Genomic DNA, 27,676 nt, shown 5'->3' on the forward strand with positions numbered 1-27,676 from the left:
TAAATATTTGAAGTTTTTTAGCATTAAATATGGAAAAAGATCTAATAGAAACTTACTAAAAAATGCAAGATAAGTGCCAGAACTGAAAGATTTTCTTAAGCTTCAATACACTTGCCTTAAATCATACATGCAATAAATATTTAATGATGACACGCATTCACTGATCTGTTTACATTAGCTTAAAATGTGTGTATGATGCATCTTGTTGTATAGATACTATAAATTATAAAAGCAAGTTATGCACAGTTACCATGACTGTCGTAGAAGAAAACGTATTTTGTTTGTGGATTTTATCCGAGGTTTATTGCCCTACAACATAGTCAAATATGCTTTTAAATGTTTTCAAACTGAAGGATCACGACTTGGCGACCGAGTTCTTGAAACAATAGGAAAGTTTTCGATTTTTCAATTTTATTTTTATATGATAGAGTAACCTGTATGAACATCATAGGTGAAAAAAATTTTGCGATACGATAAGTAGTTTTTTTTAAATTAATTTTTAAAGTTCAATCGCCTGTGACGTCAGATGGCATAGGAAGTGACGTCATGCGCTCTTCCGGTAGGGGAGAATCCGAAGGTCACGCATTCGACTTCGAAGACGAAACGTAAAATGCTTTCTCCTCGCATTTCTGGAACATTAAACCTCTCATCCTCTCGAAAATATTCGAATATCTCATTGGTGTTACTTGAGGAAGATTATTTAGATTGTGATTTAACGAATCCGGCCTCCATACTGTGTTCAAAAGGATTATTGAATTTCTAAAAAATAAAAATATCAGCGCGCTCAAAATGTCCCTATCGAAAACAAGGGAACTTCGGCGGAAGGCTGCCCATTCGCGCCCTGTGACGTAGGCTCGTGACGTTTCAGAAGCGCCCACTTTTGCGCGTGGATTTTTAAAAATTCATTAAAATCAACCACGGTGTTTTAAAATTCGGCGATGGTGAATTTTTTAGTTTTGAGGGTCAATTAACAATATCAAATAGCCAAAATATGAACATTTAATAGGTTGCAACTTCCCTATTTTCAGGTTTTGAAAAGCATTGTCCGTTACCATATGCTCATTTAAATAAAGCATAGAACTTTGATTAGTCTGCTTGAAGAAAAGTAAAAAAGTTTCAGCCAACAGTGAATAAAAATTTTATATCTGCTTGTTTTTACTAGCACATTTACTTGGGTCTATTGATTCGGTAATATTGAGCCATACATAATATGACATGAAAAAAATCAACCTCACTTTTCAGGGCATGTGAAAACATGGATAGCAAAGAATTTCTTTGATTTTCACGCCTTGAACGTATTGGAAAAAATGTTCCCTAAATGAAATGTATTTACTCACTACAGTAAGTCCTACGGCATTTTTAAATTTTGAGTACATTCCACTAAATTAAATTCATTACAAAAAATTGTTTTAATGAAATTTATACATGCATTAATGTTATGATCATTATAATCAAGTATTGAGATAATACTTTATCCGTACAATACATACATTTCAGTCTTCTATCTTTTAATGGAATAATCTTCATGCCTATCGAAACTTCAATTTTCTTACTTATAATTCATAACTCAGCTAAAATCAATAACTTAAAATGGAAAGATCCACATGTTATTTGAACCTTACAAAGAACAGACAATTGATAAGTATCTTTGATATTCAGTAATTCTCTAAAAGGTCAAGGTTTATTTCAACTGAAAATTTCAGCTGTAATAGGCTGAAGAAAAATACAAGCACAGCTTTCATTTATTTTTCTTATGTCTTTCATGCTACTATTATTGTTTTTCTTTTTAATCACTCACTAAATTTTATTCTTCTCTTTCACTGTTTCAAGGATAACAGTGTGCTTTTAGAAACAAACCACATTAGTAAATATATTACATATGCCAGACAGTTCATGCAATTCTTTTCTCGGGAAACATTCCTACAACATATTGATTTTTTTTTTAAACTCTCCCCAATCTTTAAAGATTCTAATAATGGCTAACTTAATTTAATTTAAACAAATTTTAAAAAGTAGAAAAAAGCAGTTGCAGCCAACAAACATGTATAATGCATGCGAGAGAATGAGGTTAAAAGCCATGCTCAAAAAATAAAGTTTGTAATGAAATTAGACACTTATTTCACATGTTGAAATTTAAATTTCAAATGAATAACAAAATTCTTTTTTTTTTTAAAACTAAAATGAAAGGTCAATTTTCATCACCAATTATTAGTTACATGTATTTAAATCTAAAGTTGCCTTTCACAATAAAATGATTTGTAAAAAATACAATTCAGTGGTAAGATTAAATTAACTTGAAGTTAATTGTATGAAAAACAATCAAACTTTGTTTTGTGCTAAAATATGGATAAAGCAAGTAATTAACACAAAGCACATTTTAGGAAGAAATACCGCAAATAGCATTCCAGGGCTAAGATGCATCAGAGCATTCTCTATACAATGGCAAAGTCATGAGCAAACATTACTCCTAACTTGATTATTTGCACTTTCTTCACAATTTGTGCTTTATCTATTTTTATTATTTTTCCTGTTTGCATTTTTATTTGTTTGATGTTCAATTTTTATTTAATTTTTTAAAACAATTTTTATTTAATATTCGTGATTCAGAAAATTTTACTTGTTAGTCTGTTTACAATGCTTAAAAATTAGCAGCTAAAAATTTGAAATTCTGTAAAAGAAACCATACTTTTTTTATAGATAATTTTTTTTAAAAGAATTCCTTTCAACTTACTTACAACAACTTAACAAACAATTTAAGAATTACTCTAGGCCTGATATACCCTAAAGTGGAACACTACGTCTTGAAAGATAGATCATAGAAAAATCCTGCCTTCATTTCTTATAATTAATTTTAAATTATTATGAAAATTTTATGAACTCATTCTTTCTGATATAATGATAAAGCAGCTGAAATATTGAGACATAATTTAGTTCAGATTTAAGCTCCTTGCAAAGTTTTATTGAATTGTGAATAAAATGACCTATTTTGAGTGTGAAATTTTAAATATCAAAATTCAAAAATTATAAACACAATCTTTAAAAAGTTTTAAAAATTTATTAATATAAATTCATTACATACTTTACATAAAATTCATTCATAACATAGGCTTAGAATATAATGGGACAAAAACTAGATTGAGATGCCTACGTTGCGTTATGTAACTTACATAAAATTTCTTAAAAGCAAACAATGAATAAATGCTCAATTCTTTATCGAACAAATTAACACATTTGTGTTAAAATTGTAACGTTAAAAAATTAGAATTTTCACCGAATTTTTACAAACGTTGTGCAATAGATTATAGTAAAAAAAAAAAGTTCATGAAGCTAAAATCTGCACAGGACAAACATATGGCAGTTTCAAGATCTGAAAAAAAAAAATCTTCAGTGCAAAAATAACTTTTTAAACTATCAAAAATTAAACATTAGCAAATAATTATCCTCTACTGAAAATATTCTTGAAAGGAATTTGAAAATTGTTCTCAGTTCACCTAAGCCTTTTGCCATTTTAGTCGCAGATTTTTTGCTTCACATTATTTTAATAACTTACGTTTTAATATCACAAGCAGTTGATAATTTAACATTGATTCTGAATCTATAAAATTTTTTGGATACACAAAAAAGTAACATTTTAATTTGAAGATTTTTATTGTGATTATCTCCGAAAAATCGACTGATTTGACAATAGAGAACAAAGATTTCGCATCATTAAGAGTCTTTAATTAAGATGAACAAAGCTTCAAAGCTAATGACAGATGTCCAAGGACATTTCACTTTTTGAACAAGTCTCTGATGATTTTGATGAATTTTGGACCATCACCAGAGGACATACATCTAACCTTGCAAAATGAAATAGAGTTGGCCAGGCAAAATGGATCTCACATAGATTGGATATCCTTTAGCGTGCTTTCCACTTCCTCTTGTAACAGGTGATTCTTCTCTCGTTCAGCTAATATTTCATCTGAAAATTAAACAATGTATCAGGAAATGATTAACTTCATAATTTAATAATTTAGTCCCCCCCTCAAATAATGCAATTAAACAATAAATCATACTTAAATCATAAAATGAAAGAGAGGATGGGTATTTCATAATTTTTTGAGTGCACTTTGGTATTAAAATTTTAAGATAAAAAGGAATAGAAATAAAAAAGAATAAAACTGTGAAAGTTTAAGAATCAGTGTGCAAAGTAAGTATTTCATTTTGAGCAACAGCACTGCTCTTTCATATTGAAGAGCAATTCTGTGAAGTTGAGGAGCAGTTTTACAACATTTGCTAAATTACTTTCACAAGAAAACAAACAAGTTTTAAGAAATTAAACAAATATGTGTGCATTTAAAAAGTTTTGAACAATGACTTCAGTTACAAACGTTTATCACTCTTTTACAAAATTGAAGAACTAGTGCAAATGGGTGGTTGTACAAATACATGAATATTTTGAGTATGAAAATATTAAAACATTAAATTTATAATCTAAAATTAAACAATTTGCACCCTGTTTATTAATAAAAAATAGTTATCTAAAATCATTAAATACACTGTATCGAGATCTACACTGCTGTAAGAAATTAAGAGAATTTTCAGATTTGGTCAATTATTTCCAGAACTACTGGACCGATTTCAATGAAATTTGGTATGTACATACATTGAAACAATACAAACCAATAGCCATTTAAAATTCACACTCATAATCATAAAAAAACACTCGTTATAGTCGGATGGTATAAAACAGCGGTTGCAAAATTGAACGAAAAAAATGGATTAGTAGGGGATATGATCCCTTGTTACACACATACAGGCCTCGCAGTGAGACTTCTTACTTGAAATGAAGCAGTTTATGGGATCCTGGGGCAATTTTTTCCACTCGTTCAACATTGCTATACTCAGGCTGTAGAGGGTCCCCGGAGGGGTATTGCGAGTTGATATTGCCCTCCTGAGAGCATCCCAGACATGCTCTATGGAATTGAAGTCCACAGATCTGCTTGGCCAATCCATCCTGTGAATATCCTCCCGCTCAGGAAATTCGTCGACCAGAACTCTATGTGGTCTTGTGTAAACATCCATTAAAATTAATTCAGAGGTAACAGTGCCCCTCAAGAGGTGGGCCTTGGGCTCCAAGACCACATCCCTATACCTCACAACTGTAACAGAGCCTCTCTCAAAGACATGGAGGGGTGTGCAGCCATCCAACATGATGTTTGCCCAGACTGTCAAACTTCCTCATCCATAATGGTCGATTTCGAGGTTATTGAAGAGCATGCAGTGACTCCCGGTTCAGTTTAACCGACAATTAGCGTCCATTTGCAAAAATCGACCATTATGACGGTGGTGGTTTGACGGTCTGAACAGGCATCATGTTGGGTGGCCGCACACCCCTCCATGTCTTTGAGAGAGGCTCTTTGACCGTTGCGAGGAATAAAGATGTGGTCTTGGAGCCCTATGCTCACCTCGAGAGGTGTACCGTTGATTTTTTGCAAACAAATAATGAAAAGAGAAGTACAACTTAAGTTGGTCACCTTATGACATGCGTTACTATAGTGGATTTACGAAAAATATAAACTTTGGTTTCCAAAAGACTTTTAATACGTGTAACGAAATCAAGAGGGCACCATCGACTTGGCCGAGTAGTGGAGGGATGATGAAACCCTGGACCCCTGTTGGGGCGATATGAAAAGGGGAGAGTCGAAAAAACTTCCTTGGAGAGTGAGAGTGGAGAGGACGAGCGAAAGGAGGCTGGAAGGTACAGCTGAAAAGGTTGCTTCGACGGGAAGAGATGAGCCTTCTGTGATCGTTGAGTGCCATGTTTCTCGGAACCCCTGAAAGCCTGCGATAGATTCCCCTCCTCTACCTGATAATGCAACGTGGAAAGTAATTATGCCCTCGAGAGAATTCACGATATTCCTCCTATTGACTTGGCAAAACTTTCACGAGATTTGTTGATCCACGGGGCCCCGCCATTACGAAGGATGCAGCGAACGAACAGTAAGTGTTTGTCATATTATTGGTGACCAATTTGTTCCTATCATGTTAAGGCTATGATATAATTGAATTTTGTCAATGTGTAAGGTTTCATGTAACTCCAATAGATTTATGTTAATTAAACTTTTCCTTGTAATCTACGAAAGTGTAATGTTTCACTATGCCACGTGGTTTTTATTCTTTAGGAAAAATAGTGATATATTTGAGTAGCATGTGTTACGATAATTAAGAATAAATTTGGATTTTAGCTCAATTTGGATTTTTACTGTATGATGCAATTAGATTGCGGATCGCAACCACGTGACGCCATTTGGCTCTGTCTGGTAAATTGGCTTGTTTATGATTAAGGAAATACTTATGAACTGGGTTATCGGACTGGAGAACACGAAAGCTATACGATCATAAAATTTAATTAAGGAGTTAAGTGTTATTTTGCTTTTTTTTTGGTTGATAATAGAAGCAAACAGTTCGTACAGAGGTACTGTTAGTCCTGGGGTAATTTTAATGGATGTTAACGCAAGGTCACATAGAGCTCTTCTGGTCAATGAATTTTTGGAAGGGGAGGATATTCACTGAAGGGTTTAGCCAAGCAGATCTCTAGAATCCAATCCTATAGAGCACGTCTGAGACGCTCTCGGGAGAGCAATAACAACTCGCAACACCTCTCTGTGTACCATCCATAGTCTGGGAACAGCGTTGTTGAACGAGAGGAAACAATGGCCCCAGGATCCCATAAAATACTTCATTTCAAGTATGGAGTCACACTGTGAGGTCTATAGGTTTGTTAGAGGTGACCATACTCCCCATTAACCTGTTTTGTTGTTCAATTTTGCAACTGCTGTTTCATATCATCTAACTCTAACGAGTGTTATTTATGATCACGCGTGTGTATTTCAAATCTTGGACGGTTATTTGTTTTGCATTGTTTCAATGTACGTACATACTAAATTTCATTAAAATCGCCCAGTAGTTCTGGAGATAATTGACCATATCTGAAAATTCTCTTAATTTCTTACACCAGTGTAGTTTTGTCATTCACATTTAAAAAAACATTCAGTTGTTTGGATTGCAAAACTTTTGATGCCATTTATGATATTGTGTAGTCTTTCATATGTTTTGAATCACAAACTGCAATGCAATACCGCTTATTTCCTACACTGTTAGGAAAATAACACAAAAATATGAATGTGGAAGGATTAAAATGTTACCATTCATGAAATATTCACTCAGAAATGAAACATTTTTCACATTTTATCACCAGACTGGTCTTTTTACTTATCTCTCAATGAAATGAAAAGTAGGAGGAGGAATACTAGCTATGAAAAGCAAAACAGTGAAGTGTTCCTTCAGCTACTTATGCATACAATACAGAGGTCGCAATCACAAGAAATTTCTCTTCACCCTGATTTTGTTCCAAATATATGACAATCAGACTTAGATAAAATGAAAAGCTTTCTGCAAACACAAATCCTAACTGGAAAATTTTCTGCTAATAATTATTTTTCCAAACTCACCCTTGAATAAAGAATTAAATTCATATTCAAATATGAAAGAGGCAAAAAAAAGTGCTTTAAATTATTTAATTTTTTTTTCTTTGCAATAACATATAGTTTGTGCTTATTTTTCACCAACTGAAGAAAACTGCCAAAACTATTATTTTTTTCACACATATGCTTTAAAAGGCTGTTGGAGAAAAGCTTTAACAGAAATAAAATGGGATTTTTTTTAATGCCCTTACAAAAATAAATTAACGTTAGCAGTTTGAACAAAATTTCTGCCGAGCCAAAAATTTTTCTGCGAACTACTGTTTGTGTGTTCGTCTATATTATGCAAGACTGATGACAATATATTTATTGATACCTTGCTTTCTGATTATATGAATCATACAATCACACAGGAAACTTAATTTTCTAACTCGTACTAATAACTGTAACGAAAGGAGACAAATTATTTTTCAAAAGTGTTGGCAACCTTAATTTGAATTAGTTTTTTCTCATTTGTTCTTTCCTTCTTGCAACAACATCGCGTCAGCAGAATATGCTAATTGCCAGTAGCATTTAAGCTCCCGGTACTTTGCCTCATTCTCTTCCCTTTCAATTTCAACCCAAGTCAGACTTGGTTGTTTATTTCGACAGCTCAGTTGAGTCCCTCGGTTTTTGCCGATAGCTTTGGCTTACTGCTCTTGACATGAATATCATAGCTCAATATGATTAACGTTTCATACTTCAATTTAGAATGTTTGCTTCAAAAGTCATTTAAAGTATAATGAGCTACTTAATATTGTAAGGAGCATATTCTCAATATTTTGCTTAACATGCCATTGTATATATCAAAGCCATAATAAACAAGTTATTTTTAACTTTGGCTCTTCTTGATGTTGCACAAGATAAATATGTTTTTTCAAGAACTATCACACATCCTGGTTGAGCTTCCACTAAAAGTTAATAAGCTGAGCACTTTTAAAAGCTCACAGTTTAACAATAACAAAGAAAAAAACATACCTTCCAATCTATCAACTTCTTTTTGAAGCTTCTGTACTGATCGTTCCGCAAATTCTGCCCGAGCTTCAGCCTGCAAAATAAAATTAGACATGAATGGAAAAATATTTTCAGAATCAATAATTTAAGGTTATCCGCACAAGCAATTGGGTCATTCCACGTCAAATCAACCACAAAAATGGGATTTTAACACCCACCGTCTCGGAATTTGATAAAACTTGGTATACTTCATCCCTTTATGGTTATAAGCAACCCCCTATTTTTTTTTCTCTCAATATCAATTCGTTTTGATTTTATAGCCTTTTGAAATTCGGCGATTTTGCATTTTTTATCATTTTTGAGACACTCAAACTGAGAAGATGTTGTTTATTAAAAAAATTGTTTCTTGGTAAGTAATGCTATAATCTTTCTGAAAATTTTTGCATAAAATGTAAAGACTTTGAAAATGTTGATAAAAAATATCTTAATAGTTTTAGTTTACATAAGAAATTTTTAAAAAATTAGAAAAGTGAAAATTTTAAACTTTTTTTGTCAAAAAAAGGTGCTGACATAATTCTGAATTTCAACAAGAGGGTCAGCTTTAAAAATCATAATTTTTTAAAAAAATGATCATGAATATGTATTCTAACTTATCCAATAAAAAACATTAGGGGACTTTGAGGGATTCCGCCCCCCCCCCCCCCCATTCTGAAAAAAAAAGCAGGAAACATCATACAGACAATCTCTTCCATATTCTTAAAAACAGAATTGTCAGCAATTACGACAAAAATTCAAATACACAGTGTGCTGAACATTGGACTCAAATGTAAAAAAAAATCTAAGCTTCTTTTTCATTTGAAATAACTTAAAATATGGGGTAGTTCCACCCCAAATCTACCGTAAAAATGGGATTTTAACATGTACCACCTCAGATTTTGATGAAACTTGGTATACTTCCTTATTTTGTGGTAAAAAGCAACCCCTTAGTTTTTTTTCTTTCAATCTCAATGTATTCTGATATTATAGACTTATCAAATTTTTTGATTTTGCATTTTTGTCATTTTTAAGACATTCAAACTGAACTGTTGTTTAATGGGAAAAAATTGTTTCTTAGCAACTAATAAACTTACCTTTTCGGAAATTTTCATAAAAAAAGCTAAGATTTTGAATATTTTTATTAAAAATATTATAATAATCTTGGTTTATACTAAGAATTTTTAAAAAATTGGAAAAAGAAATTTTGATTTTTTTTTTGGTGAAAAAAGCCATTGTCAAATTTTTAACATCAGGGTCAGTTTTAAAAATCATGTTTAACAATGAAAAATGATCATGAGTATGAGTCCTAACTTCCCCTATGAAAAAAGTTATGGGTCTTTTAGGGATTCTGCCCCCCCCCCCCTCTTCAGAAAAAACGAAAGCATCAGAGAAAAGCTCATGTCTTTGAAAACAGAGTTCCCAACAATTATTTTTTAAAAAATATATATATAAAGTGTGTTTAATATTGAAGTCAGACATATAAATTTATTATTTAAGCTTTTTTTTTTAAATTTGAAATAGTTAAAAATTGTTTAAAATATAGACATTCTGAAAATAAGATATCATGAAATTTAAAAGTTACAGACAATAATATCTGCATACAGATTACTGCATTTTAGTTAAGACAACGAAAAACAAAAAATAACTCTTAACACCAATTTATAATCATGCAGTTTCTAGCACTTTCACCCCCCCCCCCACCTAAACCCTTATGTTTGAGAAAAATTGCTATAGTGGAACTGTATTTTGTAGTAAGTTACCGCCCTAATTCTCCTGGCTTGCTAATTCTGTATTAGCTACCAGTTTGTTTGGCTCTCTTGGCTCCCTTAAGAGTTTTTTCGCCTCCAGCTCATGTGATTCCTATTCCGGGCTGATGAGTGCTAAAAAGCACGAAACTGCAGTCCTCGGATGGAATAACTGAGCTGGCGGTGTATTTTAACTATAGTGGAACTGTTTTTCATTTTAGTGTTACTGCTGTACAGCAACAAATTCATCCTTTTCATTTCTTGAAAATAGTTAACACCCCTTAAAAGTTAATAGCTTGATTGCTTAGTGATAATATGTTCTAAATAAAGTAAATTACCTTCCCCCCTCCCTTCATAGCAAATGAGGAAATAAATTGCATCTCTCATATTCAATGGATTTTTGTATATTTTTTAATGAGAATAAGAAACTGAATTAGTATTTGCAAGGGAAAAAAACAATATTTGTCCGGATTCCCCCCCCCCCCAACATAACTTGCATCTTTTCCTCAACTGCTTTTGGGAGTGTACACTAGTGCAATGCAATTAAGTGCAATAAATAGAATAGAGAAAAGAAATTAATATGAAATGTGCTAATTCAAACTACAACGGAACCTCCATAACTCAACAAACCAAGGAAACATGAAAAAATTTCGACTTAAGTGGACGTCAACTTACTGGGGTTCTAAAATTTTAATTCCTAAAGAATTTCTGTGTGTACAACTTACTTACTGATGCTTAATATTCACATTATGAAAACTAATTCCAGTAAAGGAAATTTCTATTCTTTTCGTTTTCTTTCTTTGAAAAGTATATAGTAAAATCAATAATATATTTGAATATATTGTGAAGCATAAGTACATAATTGTTGAAAAGAGATAAAAGCTTCTTGTTAGTCATGTCTGTTAAAGATAAAAAGTTCTGCTCACACTTATTTAGAATATAGGTATAATGGTGCCTTCTTTCTCTACAGTTTGGTATATTTTATCCTATCCTTTTAGAATTGCACTAACAGCACAGAGTGGTTGCTTACTCCCCTGGATAAAAGATAGAATTCTCTAAAAGAGATTTCCTAAAACTCTGAGAAAAAGTTAATATGAAAGAGTGTTGGTAGCAAAAATTGAACTAGAATAGCAATTGGGTGTGGACTGGTAGGGGGTTCTCGCAAATGTGTGTCAAGCTAGATAGATTTTCAGTCATTGAATTTGGCATTGGGCCAACCCTAAGAAAAATAAATGTCCAGTTACAGGGGTTATCAGTGTGTCCAGTTACTGAAGTTTCACTGTATTTAAACAGGAATATTTAGAGTAGAATGTTTATAAATCATTTGTATAAAATAAAAAGTGGCTTTAAACAACATACCGCAATTCAGGGGTGGATACAGAAAAATCTTTTGGAGGGGGCACGGGAAATTGAACTTTTCTGGGCTAATCTGTTTGATAAGCGGAAAACAAAATCCATGTTTCAGTTTGATATTGCATTAGATTAATGAAACAAGTTAAAAGCTCTGCGAACTAGAAGTGTCTAGCTTCGAATTTGTCTTTTAGTCTGTTCTTTGCACAGTTGGTTAGAGAAATCATTACTGGACAGATATCAAATTTTTACTTGTATTTGGCCTAGATCTGATTACACACAACACAATAATTAGAATAACATACATATTTTCTAATCTTCTTAGTAGGAAAACAGACATAAGGTAGAAGGAATTTAAGAACTATGAGCTGGTATTTATAGGATTTGTGATACTTTGTATTAATTGCCTAGTTATAAATTAGAATTAGATGATTTCTTTTGTAATTTCTATGTTGTCTTAATGCATACTAAACAATAATTTTTAGTATGCATAAATTGTTGCAGGAAAATTTCGAATTTCGCGATAACCTGTTTTTATTGTTTACTATTAATTTATTTAATTAACTACTTTCAATTCAAAAAAATCTTGAGTATTAAAATGTTTAAATTTGGGTTCAAACACTAATGTATGTCATTATTCAAATTTTTTTTGATGCTATTAGTAATTAGCTAAGTTTGTAAGATTGTGATCGATTCTTTTTCTTTTATCAAAATAAGGGGGGCAAGGGGGCAGAATCCCTCAAAGTCCCCTAAAGATTCTCATTTTATATGTTAGCACACATGTTACTGATCATTTAAAAAAATATATAAATTATTTTAATTTAGACCCTCATGCCAAAAAATTAAAATTTTGAAAATCATTTTTTTATTGAAAATTTTTTAAAATTTTCAGTTTGTTAATTTTTTTCAATTGCTGAATATAAATTCAGATCTTTGAAATATTTTTTTCTAAAATGCTTGAAGTCTTAATGTATAATGTGAAAATTTTCAAAACCTTTTTATCTTTAGTTGTTGAGAAATAATGTTTTTTGCAAACAGCTGCAGTTCATTCTGAGAGAACTGTGAATGACAACTAACGCAAAATCTCAAAACTTTGAAGGGTCATAAAATAAAAACAATTTTAAATAGAGAAGAAATACTTTAGGAGTTTACATAGGACAATGAAACATAGAAGTATACAAAGTTTCATTGAAATCTGAGATGGTGGGTGTTGGGGTGTGGTTGAACTGACATGGAATGACCCAATTTTTAAAATGGTAAGAACATTTTTCATGATTTCAAATGATTTTGCAAAAATCACTTAAATAAAATGCTAAACATTATTGAAATTTAAAAAAAGGAAATATGTGGGGGAAAACCATGTTTCTGAAAAAAGAAAATATTCGAAGACAATTTCAATGTTACAATTAAGACTAGTTTGTTCTTTAACCAACTTAAAACATTAAGTAAATACTTTTCTAATATTTATCAGTAATTCGCAACTCCAACGAACTGTAGGGGGCACTGAAGTCACTGTCTAATGGCGGAATTGAAAACTAAAACAAACGCACATGGTAACGAAGAAAATGCTAAAAGTGTTGTGATTTTTGTTCGTACGTATGATTTTTTCGCTTTATTCTTTTTAAATTAATTTTCAAAGTCTTGTGGATATTCTGGCCCACGTAGAAAGAAATGAGAATTCAAGAAGCATTACTAAACGTCAAAGATTAATGCAAACTACGTAGTTCGTAGTTCTAAGCAGCTATTTCCATGATGTTGAATTTGATATTTATCAATTCTTGATAAAACTAAATAATAATTGTGGCCTGACAAGAACAACAATTAATGCTAGAAAATTCAATATGACATTACAAATTATTATCGAAAGAAGATGATACTTCTTTGCCTTGCTTGGCTAGCGCTTATTTTTTTTCCATTTGTAGCTGAGTTATTTCTCTCGAATTCCCGAATCGGTTCATTTAAAAATTTTCTGTTTCGATTTTTCTAATTTCTGAGTTACGATTTAATTGTGTCATGTTATGCAAATCATCAACAAAATTCTCACGGATATATGGTGGTTGTTTTCTTTTCAGTTGATTGACCATTATTTCTTTTCACTTATCGAATTCTGTAATCTTACTACCATTTTATTCCACTCATGATAAAAATTAAAAATGGTTTAACTAAAAACGCGAAATCTCGCCAAGGCTACTTTGCTCGCACAATACCAAAATTATAACCCTAAACAAATTTGGCGAAACCTTTCAGCTGAGAATAAAAGGAATAAAGTAAATTCTTTCTGGGTTAAACATTTTGCATTTTGTTCTACGATAATAAATCCAAGAAAATATTTTGCATACTGTCCATCCAACTAAATGCTGCTGTAAAATATGATTAGTTAAATTAATTTAAGATTAAAAAAAACTCATATTCTTACAAATTCATACAATAAAAAATTTTACCTGGTATAACGTTATCCAATTTTGTTAATCCAGAGTTTTCTTGTTTACGCGTCCACCATTTAATACTTTTTTGAAAGAAATAAGGAAAACTAAGATTATTTTGAGAAGCTCGAGAATACTCTTAGGGGATGAATTAATTTCTGTAGCTGAAAGCAAACAAAGACACATCGATTGCGTTAATAAATACTCAGAACAAACTGCCTGTGTTTACGTCAACAGACACACATGGAACTAAAACGTGGCAATGTTTTAGTTCCATCGGCAGTTTTGTAAATCACCGCAAGGTAGCGTATTCGAGCGCTGGAGTTCCGAATTGAAAGAGAAAAAAGTTGCTTATTTTTAAAAATGAGTTTTTAGAGCAAAAAATAAAATATGCTCAAAGGTAGCACAAACATATGGTGAAATATTATTAAGACTTTTTTTTTTTTTTTCAGAACAAAAACTACTTGCTCTAAGTTTGTAATGATATGAGACAGACCTGAAACTTGCTTCAAATAAATATACAAATTTTTTTTAATGTACCGCAATATTTTTATTTTAAGTAAAAAAACCTAATATAATTCACATTGGATTCTTAGGATACACTCAGATCAAAAAAGTTAACTCTTATGACATCATTTCATTTTCACTTTGCAAACATTCTTTGCAAACTTTGGTTTGCAGGCCAGAACTGTGATATACTAATTAAATTTTTGAACTTAACTCATACTATGCATGGATATAACTACAAGGTAAAATTTAAGGTGAGGTTTTGTTAAATTCAGAACAATATCAGGACAAAAACTACTTGCAGCAAGAATTCAATAGTTAACGATTTTTATGGATGAAAGACATGAAGCTTGCTCCACATAAATATTAAGAACAGATTTTTTTAGTACACCACAATATTCTGAATTTAAATAACAATATCTTACATAATTTACATTTTATTCTTAGAATACACCAACTCAAAATAATCGTTACATAAAAATCTAAAATAAAAGCTATTAATAACTATAGACATTGGAACAATAAAACTGAAAGTTTCAAAAAAATTTTTTAAACCCTAAATAAGATAAACTTTGTTAATTTCAGACTTTTTCAGAACGTTAGAATTTTGTGACAGCTCCAAAATTTCCCCGTTTTGTCACCGTGCAAATACAAAAATTCTTATTTTAAAAAACAGCAAAAATAGCAAAAACTCTAAATTTTAGGATAAATTACTATGCCTTTTGATCAACTTTGAAGAAACAAATGGCTGTAACAAAATTATTCTGCAAATAAGTTTTTCAAAATATATCATTTTAAGAGCTAAATAGATTGTTTTCCATAAATAAGAAAATGGTTAACTGAAGAGTTCTAAAAATTAATGTTTTAATTATAAGATATTATGCACTTTACAGCAGGTCTTCTAAAAAGGATAATCCCAATCTTACCTCTTGAAGCCTTTGAGATAATTGGCGAACAGTAATATCATAAGCCTCTTCCTTTTGCAGAGCCTAGTTTGAAAGAAAAAAATATTTGAAACATAAATTAGGGTGGAAAGTACAAATGTAGTTGAATAAGAAAATCTTTTTGAATTCTGATAAATAAATAGTTGAAAAGAAAAACAATAATTCATTTACACAAAATGTTAAAAAATAACAATTCCATAAATTTTAAGTGTTTGAAAGTTCACATAAATGTTACACGATTAAAGATGTTTAAGCAAAGAAGTAAGATTTCAATGAAAATTTGTATTGCTCAAAAGATTTGCTACATATTTTGAGGTTTCATTTCAGTGCATCTGCGTTTGCTAATGTTAAAGCATTATACACAAACAGAAAAAAAAAATTAATGCATAAGAGAAAACTTACTTTTTCTTCACATACTTCAAGTGATTTCACGTTATTGCTAACAACACTTAACTCTTCTTCTAATTCTACAATTTTACTAAAAAAGAAAAATTCATTTAAAATGCGTGAATTCACAGTTCTTAATTTATTGTCAAACTATCAACATACACAGAAAAAATAAATTGAAGTTACAAATATATCAATACACCAATAAAAAATACAACACTCAAAATTTTTTATCAGTTTCATTTTTTATGGATGGGGAGATTGTTATGATTTAACTTAAGTTTTTCTCAAATCATGAAAAATTTTTAAATGAAAAGTTACCCCTACTTTCAAACAAATCATTTTACATTTAGTAGAAACAAGAAGAGTTTAAATAGTTCAACATGTTTAAAAGACTTGAAGCTTCACATGAAATACAACTAATGTCTATTCTCAAAATAAATAAAAATTAATTTACAAAAATTAAATGCATTTAAATGTCTCATATTAGTTACTTTGAAGTGAAACTTGACAAAGGCAGAAGAACTTACCACACAAATTTAAAAAAACATAAGCAAGAGTTAATAGATAACAATTTCTGAAATTTCATGCAAGTTATATTATTTCTTGGAAGTAAGGAGAGAATTAAGATGATCAAGTTTTATTCATAAGACTGTCAACCATTAAATGAATTAGTAAACATAATACCAAAAATGCTTTTAAGTGTTGTGCATCAATTTACAGAAATAAAACTTTTTGCACTAAAAATAATGTTTTTCATTAAAACCATGGCTTGATACAGAAAACTTTCTGCACTAAATATACAGGGTGTCTAAAAAGTCCTTGACAAATTTAAAAAATTCAAAGAAAACCAACAAATTGTCGTATGAATTTGCGGTTTGCACCATAATACTTCACAGGTTCAAGAGTTTTCATGACATCGAAAAAAAATGAAAAGGGGAAGAAAAAAGGCATTTCGCAGCCAGAGTTTCAGTATATGCTATGCTTGTAATTCTTCGTTTAGTAATTTTAATTCATTTTTACGTTTTCCCAGTCAACAAAAACGATTTAAAAGTTACTTTTAAATCGTTTTGTTGACATGGGAAAAGAATTACAAGCATAGCATATATTGACACCCTGGCTGCGAAATGCCTTTTTTCTTTTTTTTTCCCCTTTTCATTTCTTTTTTTTTCAATGTCATAAAAACTTTTGAACCTGTGAAGTATTATGGTACAAACTGCAAATTCATATGACAATTTGTTGGTTTTCTATGAATTTTTTAAATGTGTCGAGGACTTTTCCGACACCCTGTATAGTGAGAAAAAAATTTTGCTCACCCAAACAATGCATGTCATTTCATACAAACAGGTGCATTGGCAAAACATGTTTTGAAGTCATTTTCAATGTTTTGAGTCATTCTTTTATGTCCAAAAGTAATCAACAGTTTCAAAATTTACAAAATGACTAAGACTAAAATTTAATAAGACAAGCAACACTTCAAAAGTAGAGGGGGGGATGATAAAAGCTGATCTCCCAATGAATACTTGTAATAAAAAATGGCTCAAACTTTTTTTTTTTACAAAATCAATAATGAACATATTTTTAGCCTTTGGTTCAGTAACTGGATTGCAAAAGTTCTGAAACTTATGCAATCAGTTTCGGAATTACTGAATTGACAATTTTCTGATTAGTTAATGAGCCGTTTTTCTAATGAAGCAATTATATCCAACAAAATAACTATTTGGTATTCTTCAGAAAACTTTTCATTTTTTTCATGAGATTTTCAGTAATGAAAATCTGTCGAAAAATAGAAATACCCTTATAAACAAATGACCAAGTTTTGAAAGAGCCTCAGAAACAGAAAACATCCACTGAATTTTTGGCAAAACGAATTTCAAATTTTGCTGCAAGGCAATGTATTAGGTTGGAAATCCTTTTAACTGAGCAAAATTGTATCAGCTTAAAAGCAGAATACAGGAAAACAACTGGATCATTAAAATGCATCAGACCAGGGTTAGAGGAACTTTTTAAATCGAGAGCCAGATAAAATAAAAACTATCCACGCAGAGCTGAGAAAAAAAAAGCAAAATAAATTTGTATAAATGATTAACTTGAGTTTTGACTTTTACACGACACACAACTTAAACGCTAGACAAGGGCAAAAATTTATTATTCTTCAGAAGCGAATAAAGGCGTATGGAACAAATGAAACTGTAAGAGAGCTTTTAAAAGTTTTATAATCTGGTAGCCAGTGGAATGAGCTAATTCGCAAAAATGAAGCTACATGGTAGTCAGTCAATCGGTTTCTTAATGTTTTTGCAAAAAAGCTTCATAGTAAAAAAAGCCTGTTCTCGGATGTAGGAAGATGCAAACAATGCAATTATCTTGCGCTAAATGTCGCCATGCTATCAAGTTACAGATATTTACTACGACCCTAAGCCTTTGTGATGTTGTGCGCACACTCTGTTAATATAGTTGTGATAATAATGCAGTGAGAAGAAAACTTATTCAATTCCAGCTAAGTAGAAAATACATTGTCCTGTGTATAAGTGTAGGGATTTTTCAAAATTATATCGTGGACTGTACATTGAATATGACTGCATTAGACGCATTAAAACAGAAGATAATTTTTCTATTGCCAATGGCAAAAATCAAGCTGTTTTTATAAGAAAAGCTCATGGCCTTCAATAGGAATTACAAATCCAAAGTTATCAATGTCTTATTCTAATAGCGATATTTACATTTTGCAAAAGGGGAGGGGGAAAGGCTTGCAAGTAGTATTCAAAAGAAAAAAAAATCCCTTACATAGAGGAGAGAAGCACAAGTAAATCAAAACTTACGATAGAATAACTTTTAGAACATCAATTAAGAATGGAACAAAATTATTTTGTTGTTACAGTAATAATGTTAGACCAACCTTTCACCCATAGAAGCACGTTCTTCGGCTCTTTCTAAATCTGCTTCCAGCATTGCAATTCTACGTGCCATCTATAAAAGATAGAAAAAAAAACAACCTTTTTAATCCAAAAATAGTCAACAGAACAATGTTGCACAGGGTGTTCACAAAACAAATGAAATACATCTCACATTTACGGGAACAGGAGAGGGCTTTGAAACAAAGTCTAAAATGAACAGAGGGAATGAATGTGTGTGTGGGAGGGGGACATTATAAAGCATCAATTTGCTAAACAAACTATAATCATTTATAATAAATAATAATTTCATTTTTTGATGTACAAGATAAGTCACTGATATTTATCTTGATTTTCTCAATAAATTAAAAATGTTACTATTCCTTTTTGTTAATTTTAAAAATTTTATCAAAAAAGCACTTTCACTTTTAACCTTCATATGACACTGGGCGACATATCTGAATCTCAAGGCAGTTCGCGTAAAATTTTCATAATCATAGCAAACTAAGTTTGATATATTTAAATTAAGAAAATATTATTTAACTATTTTATTTAAGAATTTTAACATCCAAGACATTTTATTTTGGAAGCAAAAATAAACATAGTACAGTAAGATCCCTCTAATGCGGACACTAACGGGACAAATTTTTTTGTCCGCAGAAGAGAGGTGTCCGCATCACAGGGATTTAACAATGTTATTTGCTTGGAACCAGGGAATTAAAAATTGTCCACATAAGAGGGGTGTCCATTAGGAGGGGTTTCACTGTATTGTTATTTCCCCAAAACATTTTAACGGCTCAATACTGAACATGATATATTTAAAATATTTTGAAGTTATTTTAAATATTTCTACTATTTTCTGGAAACATGCATATCAAGACTGCGTTCATCAAACACTTGCACATGAAAAATGCATACCTTACAACACCTTTCTACACATTCTACTCACACATGCATTAATGCAAATCAAAACAAATTACTACTTATGTGTTACAAATTTTTGCATTGCTGTACTGTGTCACAGAATACTCAGAAATGTATTTAAATATATGATTACTTGGACACACAGGTAACACTGTATTAAAATTAATTGAAATAACAGCAGCATTTGAGAAAAATATTTAGGTTAGTAAACAAGTATCTCATCAAGCAATGCAAATACAGCTGCAACATTAACTTACAGTAAGTTAACACACACACATCAGAGCCACTCACTAATCCAGGGTTCATACTCATTTTTAAAAGTGAAAATTAAGGACTTTTTAAGGCCTCTCAAAAAATTTTAACGACTCATTGGAAATAATTAGATAACTTTAGGTACACCATTTCAAAGTTTTCCAGTAGGGCAAAGTACTTGATACATATTATATATACACATACAAAAATGCATAACATTGTTTCTAAAATTTAAGGAGAGGCACAATTGATTGTGATGCCCCATCATCAGTGAACTATACTTTAAAATTTCATACATCACAGTAATGAATGATCAGAGAGCAAAAAGGAGGAAATTTTTTTTTTAAAAAAGTATTTTTAAAACCACGCAGAAAAGAGAAGAGATCAAAATAGCTCCTGGAGTCCATGACATTCCAAATTCAACAAAAAATGGCTAATTTACCAGTTTCAAAGATAATACGAAATTTTTTCCCTATTAAATATGTTTGAAATAATTGGGTGGCAATTAATACATGGTGCACATGGTTTAAATTGGGGAAAGAGAAAAATAAGAAAATGGGGACCAAACTTAATTTTTAAAAAATTTCGGAAATTTTCAGAAAATTAAGGATTTTTTAGGGACCTTAATTTTGCTTGATGAAATTAAGGTTTTGTTAAGGGTTTTTTAAGGAAGTACGAACCCTGTAATCATGAACATTGTGTTATTTGAAAATGTGTAAAAAATTTGAAGCATGCATAATTTCAGCATTTTTTATTTACAATGGCCATGCTCCATTACTTTCATGAAAATTCAATTTCAGTCAGTTAGTTTTCACTGAGGATGCTTAAAATGAGATTCATTTTAACCTGATTTCACCTTATTGTACGAAAATAATGTATTTTCATTCAATCATATTAAACTTTCAAAATAGATGATGCCATCTGTAAATTACTTGAGAAAACCTGCATAAACTAAACAAAATGTATAATAAACACATTAAAATCAAACTTTCCAATATTGATTCATAGCAGAAATTTCAACAAAAGAAACTTTTCAGAAATTAGAAAGAACAAAACAAATTTCATCTAGATTACAATTATAAAATAAGAAATAAAGTCAAAAAGTACAAATTGCAGATTACTGCAGACACGTGTTTTGGCGTTATAAGGAATTCTTTTTTCACTGCAAAGGACGTCTCTTGTAACGCCGAAACACATACCCGCAGTAATCTGCAATCTGTGCTTTTGACGTTATTTTTTAATTTTACTTTTTAGCTCAAAGGTACTTAACAAAAGAACTACTGTATTTAAAATAGTATGAAAAGAAAATAATGAGTTTAGAAGAATTATAAGAAAATAACATTTTAAGAAGAAACCAATTCTAAAACTTAATAGATCAAAATTTTTCATAAGTTTTACCTTTAATAATTTGAAAACTGATAAAAGAAAAAAATTACTGTTTTACATTTAATTTTACAAAAAAAAAAAAAACATTTTTTACTCTTCTCACCTCTTCATATTTTTTATCAGATTCTTCAGCAATCAATCTTGCCTGCCCTAACTGAGTTTCAAGGAGAGATATTCTGTCGTCTTCCATATTTGTGCGATTTTCCAAAGCTTTGCGAATACTAAAATGAAAACATTCAATCACAAACAATTCTTTAAATATATCTGGATGGAAAAATTAAATTATTTCATTCATTATATACATATATCTTGCTATGAAAGTCTGAAATTGGGTAGATGTTCACATTTGCTGGTGAATGTCGACATTCACATAGCAAAGACATCAGCGAAAGACCGAATACCTCTGGTGAGTGTCGATTCTCTTATTTCATTCTTTCACCAGTGGCGAATACAAGGGTCACGACCCCCCCCCCCCCCTTCAAAACCGCGAACAAATGAAATTTTTTTTTAAAAACTTGATCGAAACCATATGAAAATGATTTTTTTTATTCAATATTTTTTTTCATTACATGAAGGGGTGGATACGGGGGGGGGGGGGGGTCATGTGGGTCGCGATCTCCCCTTCCCCCGAATCTGGGAAATTTCTTTGTAATTGTGTAAGGTTCACTGCATTTGAGTAGTGACTGCTTGGAAAAAGAAAAAACCTGAACAGAATCATAAGGAAAAAAAATTTTGAATTCTTTTTTTTTTTTTTTTTTGTGTGTGTGTGTGGCATAACATGTCATTTGTTATTGATATATAGCTTTGCTTGAAACTGTCTTTCTATGATCCAGCGCTGTTTTCGGGTGCCAGTAAACTGAATAAACAAAGAAGCGTCTGCCGGAATATTTCCAGAGCTGTAAGCCAAGCTTCAATTAATAAAACATTCGATTGTGTAATTATTTTTATGAAAAGTCTCCGTAAATTAGCATTTCTTTCTGTTGTGATTTTTAGACGGTTCCATTTTTGTTCTTGTTGAGTGTGCCGAGTTTATTTGTAAATTGAGAGTTTATTTGTAAATTGAGCCATGAATAGTTAATTAGTTTAAATCAATGATTTGGATTTTGTGCCACGCAAGATATATAAAATTTTAATTTTGTGTTGGCGTGAAACCTCATTAACAATGGTTTCCATAAATTATTAGACAAAAACTGTGCTAAAAAAACCCATGTTTTGTCAAAAAATGACTACCTATAACAAAAACAATAAATTTTTCTGTCGACAAAACATTGTTGTCTCTTTTTGTAAAGTTAAAAAAAGATTGATGAACCCAAATCTGATGGAAACATATCCCGAGTTCCTGTATTAGACTGAGATTGCGATGTTCTCGTCCACCTCCGATTTTTCTACAACCGAAAAGATTCAGTCTGAGTATTGATCAATGTCTAAATTACATTCATAAAATATTTAATTTTTAATTAGATTTTCTCCACATTTTTAAGTGAAGTTTTAATAGTATATTTCTGCACACAAGATAGATGTGAATGAAATGAATCTTCTTTACAGGGATATCAGTACATAAAATATAAAAGAGAGCAGAGATCGTCTTAAGAAGCTATTATCTTAATGTTTATTTTACTATAATTAATGGGTGCAAGTTTGGAGATGTGTTCAAGACGGAAAATATTTTCACCCCCTCCCCCTCATGCGTGCTTTAAACAAAAATTTATGTGTAAAAATGTTGTAGTTTTTACTAAAGCCAGTTTTGGAATCTGTGTTTGATTTGAATTTTAAGCCTTTAAATTGTAATATTTAAACGTTTTGTTATCGTAATTCCAAAAACCTAAAAACCGCCAATAACGGGGGGTCTGGGGGTCCTCCTCCATAAATTTTTTTATATTGAAGTCCATAAAACGCAATGGTAGGCCATTCTGGTAAAGTTAAAGGAAAGGAGGGGTTCAGGGACTCTTACATCAATTATTTCAAACTGATAGTCCCAAAATCACAATATTGCACGACTTTCAAAAATATTAGAGAAAGGGGAGGGGGGCGCTCTGGGCCTCACCGAAATATAAGCTTTCAAACCGAAATTGTAGTCCATCTTTCATAATGTTTATACGCTTTTTGAATGCATTATCGAAGGAATGGAGTTCATGAACCCTCCTTCAGCAATATTTCGAAATTGAAGTTCCAAAAACGCAATTTTAGATGATGTTGGATAATGTTAGGGGTAAAAGCGTTCACAGCTCCCTGCCATTATTTTTTTGCCGATAGCAAACATTTTTATTGCAGCAATAAAATCACTTGGGACATAAGATTTTCACTTTTGCATCATAAATCAGTTCTGATCGGAAAGTCTACCCAAGGTATCGCCAACAAACCAGAAAAGAAAGAAAGGTGGGGGAAGGGTATGGCGATATGGGCGACTAATGATAATGAACTGGCACCCCACCCCCAACAGTTTTCATTTGAACAAGAATTGTTTTATAAAATAGCAGGTGGTGAAATTAGCAATAAAAAAACCGCTTTAGTGAATTAGATATATTTTTTAAACGAGATACACTTTCCAATATTCATTAATTAAAAAAAAAGAAATAGTGGAATTGAATCCTTACCCCAGGCAGGGCCCCCGTATTACATCCCTCTTACGGCACTCAAATTTAACCTAAAGTAGCGTTTTAAATATTTCAGCATCAAAAATTTTTTGGAAGACAACTCCCAAAACCCTTTCTCTGAGTTCACCACTGTCCTAAATTTGAATTTTTAAGGCCTTCAGTTTCTAAATTTTTTTCTAGTAATAGTACTCCCCTTACCTATAAACATGACTTATGACCGCCTAAAAGTTTTAATACTTTAATTTCGGAAACTTTTTGAAAGAAGCTTCCTACACCCTTCCCCCTTAAGTCATCCAAATATAGCCCAAAACAAAGCTCTTAAAATTTCAGAAACAGAAATATTTCGGACTGGGCGGCAGAATACTCCTCCCCCTCCCTCTCATTGTGTTTACTAAAGGCAGTGTAAGTTTGCTTTTAAGATTAACTTTTCTATTGAAAGAGCAACTCAACTCCCCATATCGCCAAAGACAACCCAAAGTTTTAAGACTACAATTTCAAAAATGTGTTTCGAGAAAACCCCCTGAATTCCCTAACTCTTAACTCACTCAAAAATAGCCAAAATAGCATTTCAATACTTCAGCATGGAGGAACTTCCGGGGGAGAAAGTAGCCCCCCTCCTAGCTTGTCTGAGATATTAAAGTTTTAAGACCTCAGTATCTTGGGTTAATTCGCGGACTTACTATCTTTGCAACAGCGTTTTTTCACAAACTCGTGCTGCCGTTATTTTTCTCATTTCCTTTTTCTCTCTCTCCCCCCCCCCCCCCATATTTCCATTGACATTATATTGAATGACATTAGAATTTAGTGATTCCCCAAGTCTTGTTAAAAATGCAGAAACGGTTGCTCATCGGTGGTTCAAACCAGCTTGAGATTTCCCTCCGATTCTTTCTAAAATTCTCATTTTCATTAAAATCTTCAAAATCCCTGATAGTTTCCGTTTTACCTGGTATGTGGACGCCCTTTGCTGTGGCGTAAATATTTCATCTCGTTAGCAATCACTCTTAATCAGTGATTCAGATTCAACTGTAAGACATTTTAAGAGCGCACATAATTTTCACTTATGAGTGTAAAGTTTACAAAAAAAAAAAAAAAAAAACCCGCAAATGGGGAAAAAAACGAAAGGATGATCGAAAATAGCAAGAAAAAAAGGATAAATTTTCAATTGGAGACGATTATTTCGAAAATTTCAGGAAAATAACGAGCAACTCTGCAGTCTGCAATGCAGTGAGTTTTAAATAACAGAGCTATACCTAGAAAAAGTCATACGGCGCGAGTCTAAAAGCCACTCCTCCAAAAGTACGTTGCAAACAAAACAAGCCCATGGTGGAAAATCGAGAACATGTCGATGTGAATTCGTGGTTATGGAACGGCTCAGTAATATTAAAGCATATTTTTCAAACACTCAATTTTTCTTTTTTAAGTAAAAACTGAAAGTCATCGAATTTCTTTTCGTCCCGATCTCCATCTCGGAAATTTTGTGCAAGACGGAAATCCGTCCTGAGACGGAAGGTCTTGCACACATGACGTCATTTAATGTTAAATCACAACTTTTATGCTAAACAATCCTTCATTTCAGGACCAGATCTATAATTTTCCGGTTCCACTACAAATATCAACAAGCCCTATATGTTTTTTCAACTCGTATCTGAGAAGATGCCCATTTTATTCAAAGTTGCTATGTAAATTTGAACAGGATAAAAACTTTTTTCCAACACAAATTCAAAGTTCACGGTTAGAACAGGAAATATACTATCTCTTCACCACTTTTATAAGGTAAATCCTAGATGTCAAACCAAGTGATTTACTTTAATTATTATTACAGCCAGACCTCCATATATCGAACTTCCATACATCGAAATTTTCTATAAATAGAAATTTTGGCAATCTGCATGTTCATTACATAGAAAAACTGTTTCTATATATCAAAAAAATCTTTATATTGATTTTTTTTTTTTTTTTTTGAAGCCTGGAGAAAAGAGAAGGCCAGAAAAGGTCACCACAAACCCCACAATCAGCTGGAGTTGAAGGGTGGACCCCTGGGTGGACAAACACGTCGTCTCTCCATTGTGAAATTGCATGGACTCAAATCAACCCCTACTCGTTTTCGAATTTTGGTTGTGACCTGTCCTACTGAAAAACCAGTTTATTGCTATCCCTTTTGTCTGATGGTGATTCCTCTCTCCATGTTTATTGCTTAGTTTCAGTGAAAATTGTTCTAACTAGTGCTTTGCTAATTCAATTTGATTTTCCCTCTCGATTACAATGTTGAAAGGAAAATCCCTTAGTGTTGTAGTTAAAGTGGATGTGTTGAAGGACGTTGGTTGTGGTATGAAAAAAAAGACATTTCTGTTAAATTTGGTACTCCCCCAAGAACTGTATCAAGTATCATAAAAAACCGAAATGATGTAATGAAATCATATGAAAATATTGAGCCCAACAGAAAACGTTCAAACACGTGCAGTTATGAAACAGTGGACAAGGCCACCTTGAAGTGGATCAAGGTTGTTCGAGACCAAAATTTGCCAATATCTGGTCCACTCATAAAAAAAAAGGCGTTGGAGTATGCAAAGCATTTTGGATGTGATGAATTTCAAGCCAGTTCTGGGAGGCTCGACAAATTTAAAAAAAGGCATGCAATCAAAGAAAAGGTTGTTTCTGGAGAAAGCAGAATTGCGGATGGCGCAGTTTGTGATGACTGGAGAAACAATGAGTTGAAAAAAATCCTGAAAGATTATCAGCCCGATAATATTTTCAACGTTGATGAAATGGGACTTTTTTTTTACAAGTGTTTACCAAACAAAACTTAAACTTTAAAAGACTATGACTGTCACAGCGACAAAAGTAGCAAAGACAGAATAACTGTACTTGTTGGTGCTAACATGAGTGGAAAAGAGAAATTTTGTTTATTGCTCATGGGTAAGAGTAAGAATCCAAGAGTGTTTAAGGCGTTTAGAGGTTGACTTCTGATCCAATAAGAAGTCATGGATGACTAGTGACATTTTCGAAGAGTGGCTTTCGAAGATGGACAGGAAAATGCGCGATCAAAACAGAAAAATTGCTTTGGTTGTAGACAATTGCCCTGCCCATCTCAATGTGTCTTCAAAACTGTCAAATGTGAATTTGCTTTTTCTTCCCCCGAACACCATTTCAAAATTACAACCAATGGACCAGGGTGTCATAAAAAACCTGAAACTTCATTACCGAAAACGCATTCTTCAAGGACTCATCTAGACATTAGAAAACAAAGAGACAAATTTACATAAGGTGATTGATCTGAGGACATGCGTGGCAGAATTATCCAAAGTGTGGGAAAATGACATTTTAGAATCAACAATAAGAAACTGTTTTGCAAAAGCTGGGTGCAAAAGCCGGGTTCGATATTTTGCCAGAAATTGAAGAGCAAGACGTGTTAAGACACATCCAACAATCATGGGAAACTCTGCACTCCCAAAGGCATATCACAGATGGCATTCATCTTAATGAATTCCCGACCGTCCATGATAGGTTGATTGTTGCCGATTATCCTACAGACGAAGATATATTTTAAGTTCAATTACTGGCACTGAAAAGGAAATCGAAGAAATAGAAGAAATTGAATATGCAAACATAACCAAGCCATCAAAAAACGAAATGCGAGAAGCATTTGAAACAATATGTCGTGGCCTGGAATATGTACCTGATTAAGTGTTTAGTGGATTAAATAAATGTGAACATTTTTTTTTGATGAACATTCTATAAAACAGGCTGTTCAGCAAGATATCCATAGTTTTTTTAAAAGTAG

The 27,676-nt window shown here is 31.9% G+C and overlaps 1 protein-coding gene across 3 annotated transcripts in view; it reads right to left on the bottom strand.

Annotated features, from left to right (window-relative positions):
• LOC129229383 (tropomyosin-like) overlaps window positions 1-27,676 on the bottom strand; it is a 131,936-nt gene that overhangs the window by 2,737 nt on the left and 101,523 nt on the right. The window contains exons 4-9 of one of the 3 annotated variants that reach the window (XM_054863678.1): window positions 21,405-21,522; window positions 18,745-18,815; window positions 15,864-15,939; window positions 15,444-15,506; window positions 8,481-8,550; window positions 3,883-3,961 (exon numbers count right to left, since the gene is read on the bottom strand). In XM_054863678.1, the coding sequence (XP_054719653.1) occupies window positions 3,883-3,961; window positions 8,481-8,550; window positions 15,444-15,506; window positions 15,864-15,939; window positions 18,745-18,815; window positions 21,405-21,522 (477 nt within the window). Of the gene's footprint in view, window positions 1-3,035; window positions 3,962-8,480; window positions 8,551-15,443; window positions 15,507-15,863; window positions 15,940-18,744; window positions 18,816-21,404; window positions 21,523-27,676 lie in introns of those variants that run through there. The other 2 variants (XM_054863677.1, XM_054863679.1) reach the window with 2 other exon arrangements.

The sequence above is a fragment of the Uloborus diversus genome, chromosome 9 (assembly GCF_026930045.1).
Source record: "Uloborus diversus isolate 005 chromosome 9, Udiv.v.3.1, whole genome shotgun sequence".
Lineage (NCBI taxonomy): Eukaryota > Metazoa > Arthropoda > Arachnida > Araneae > Uloboridae > Uloborus > Uloborus diversus.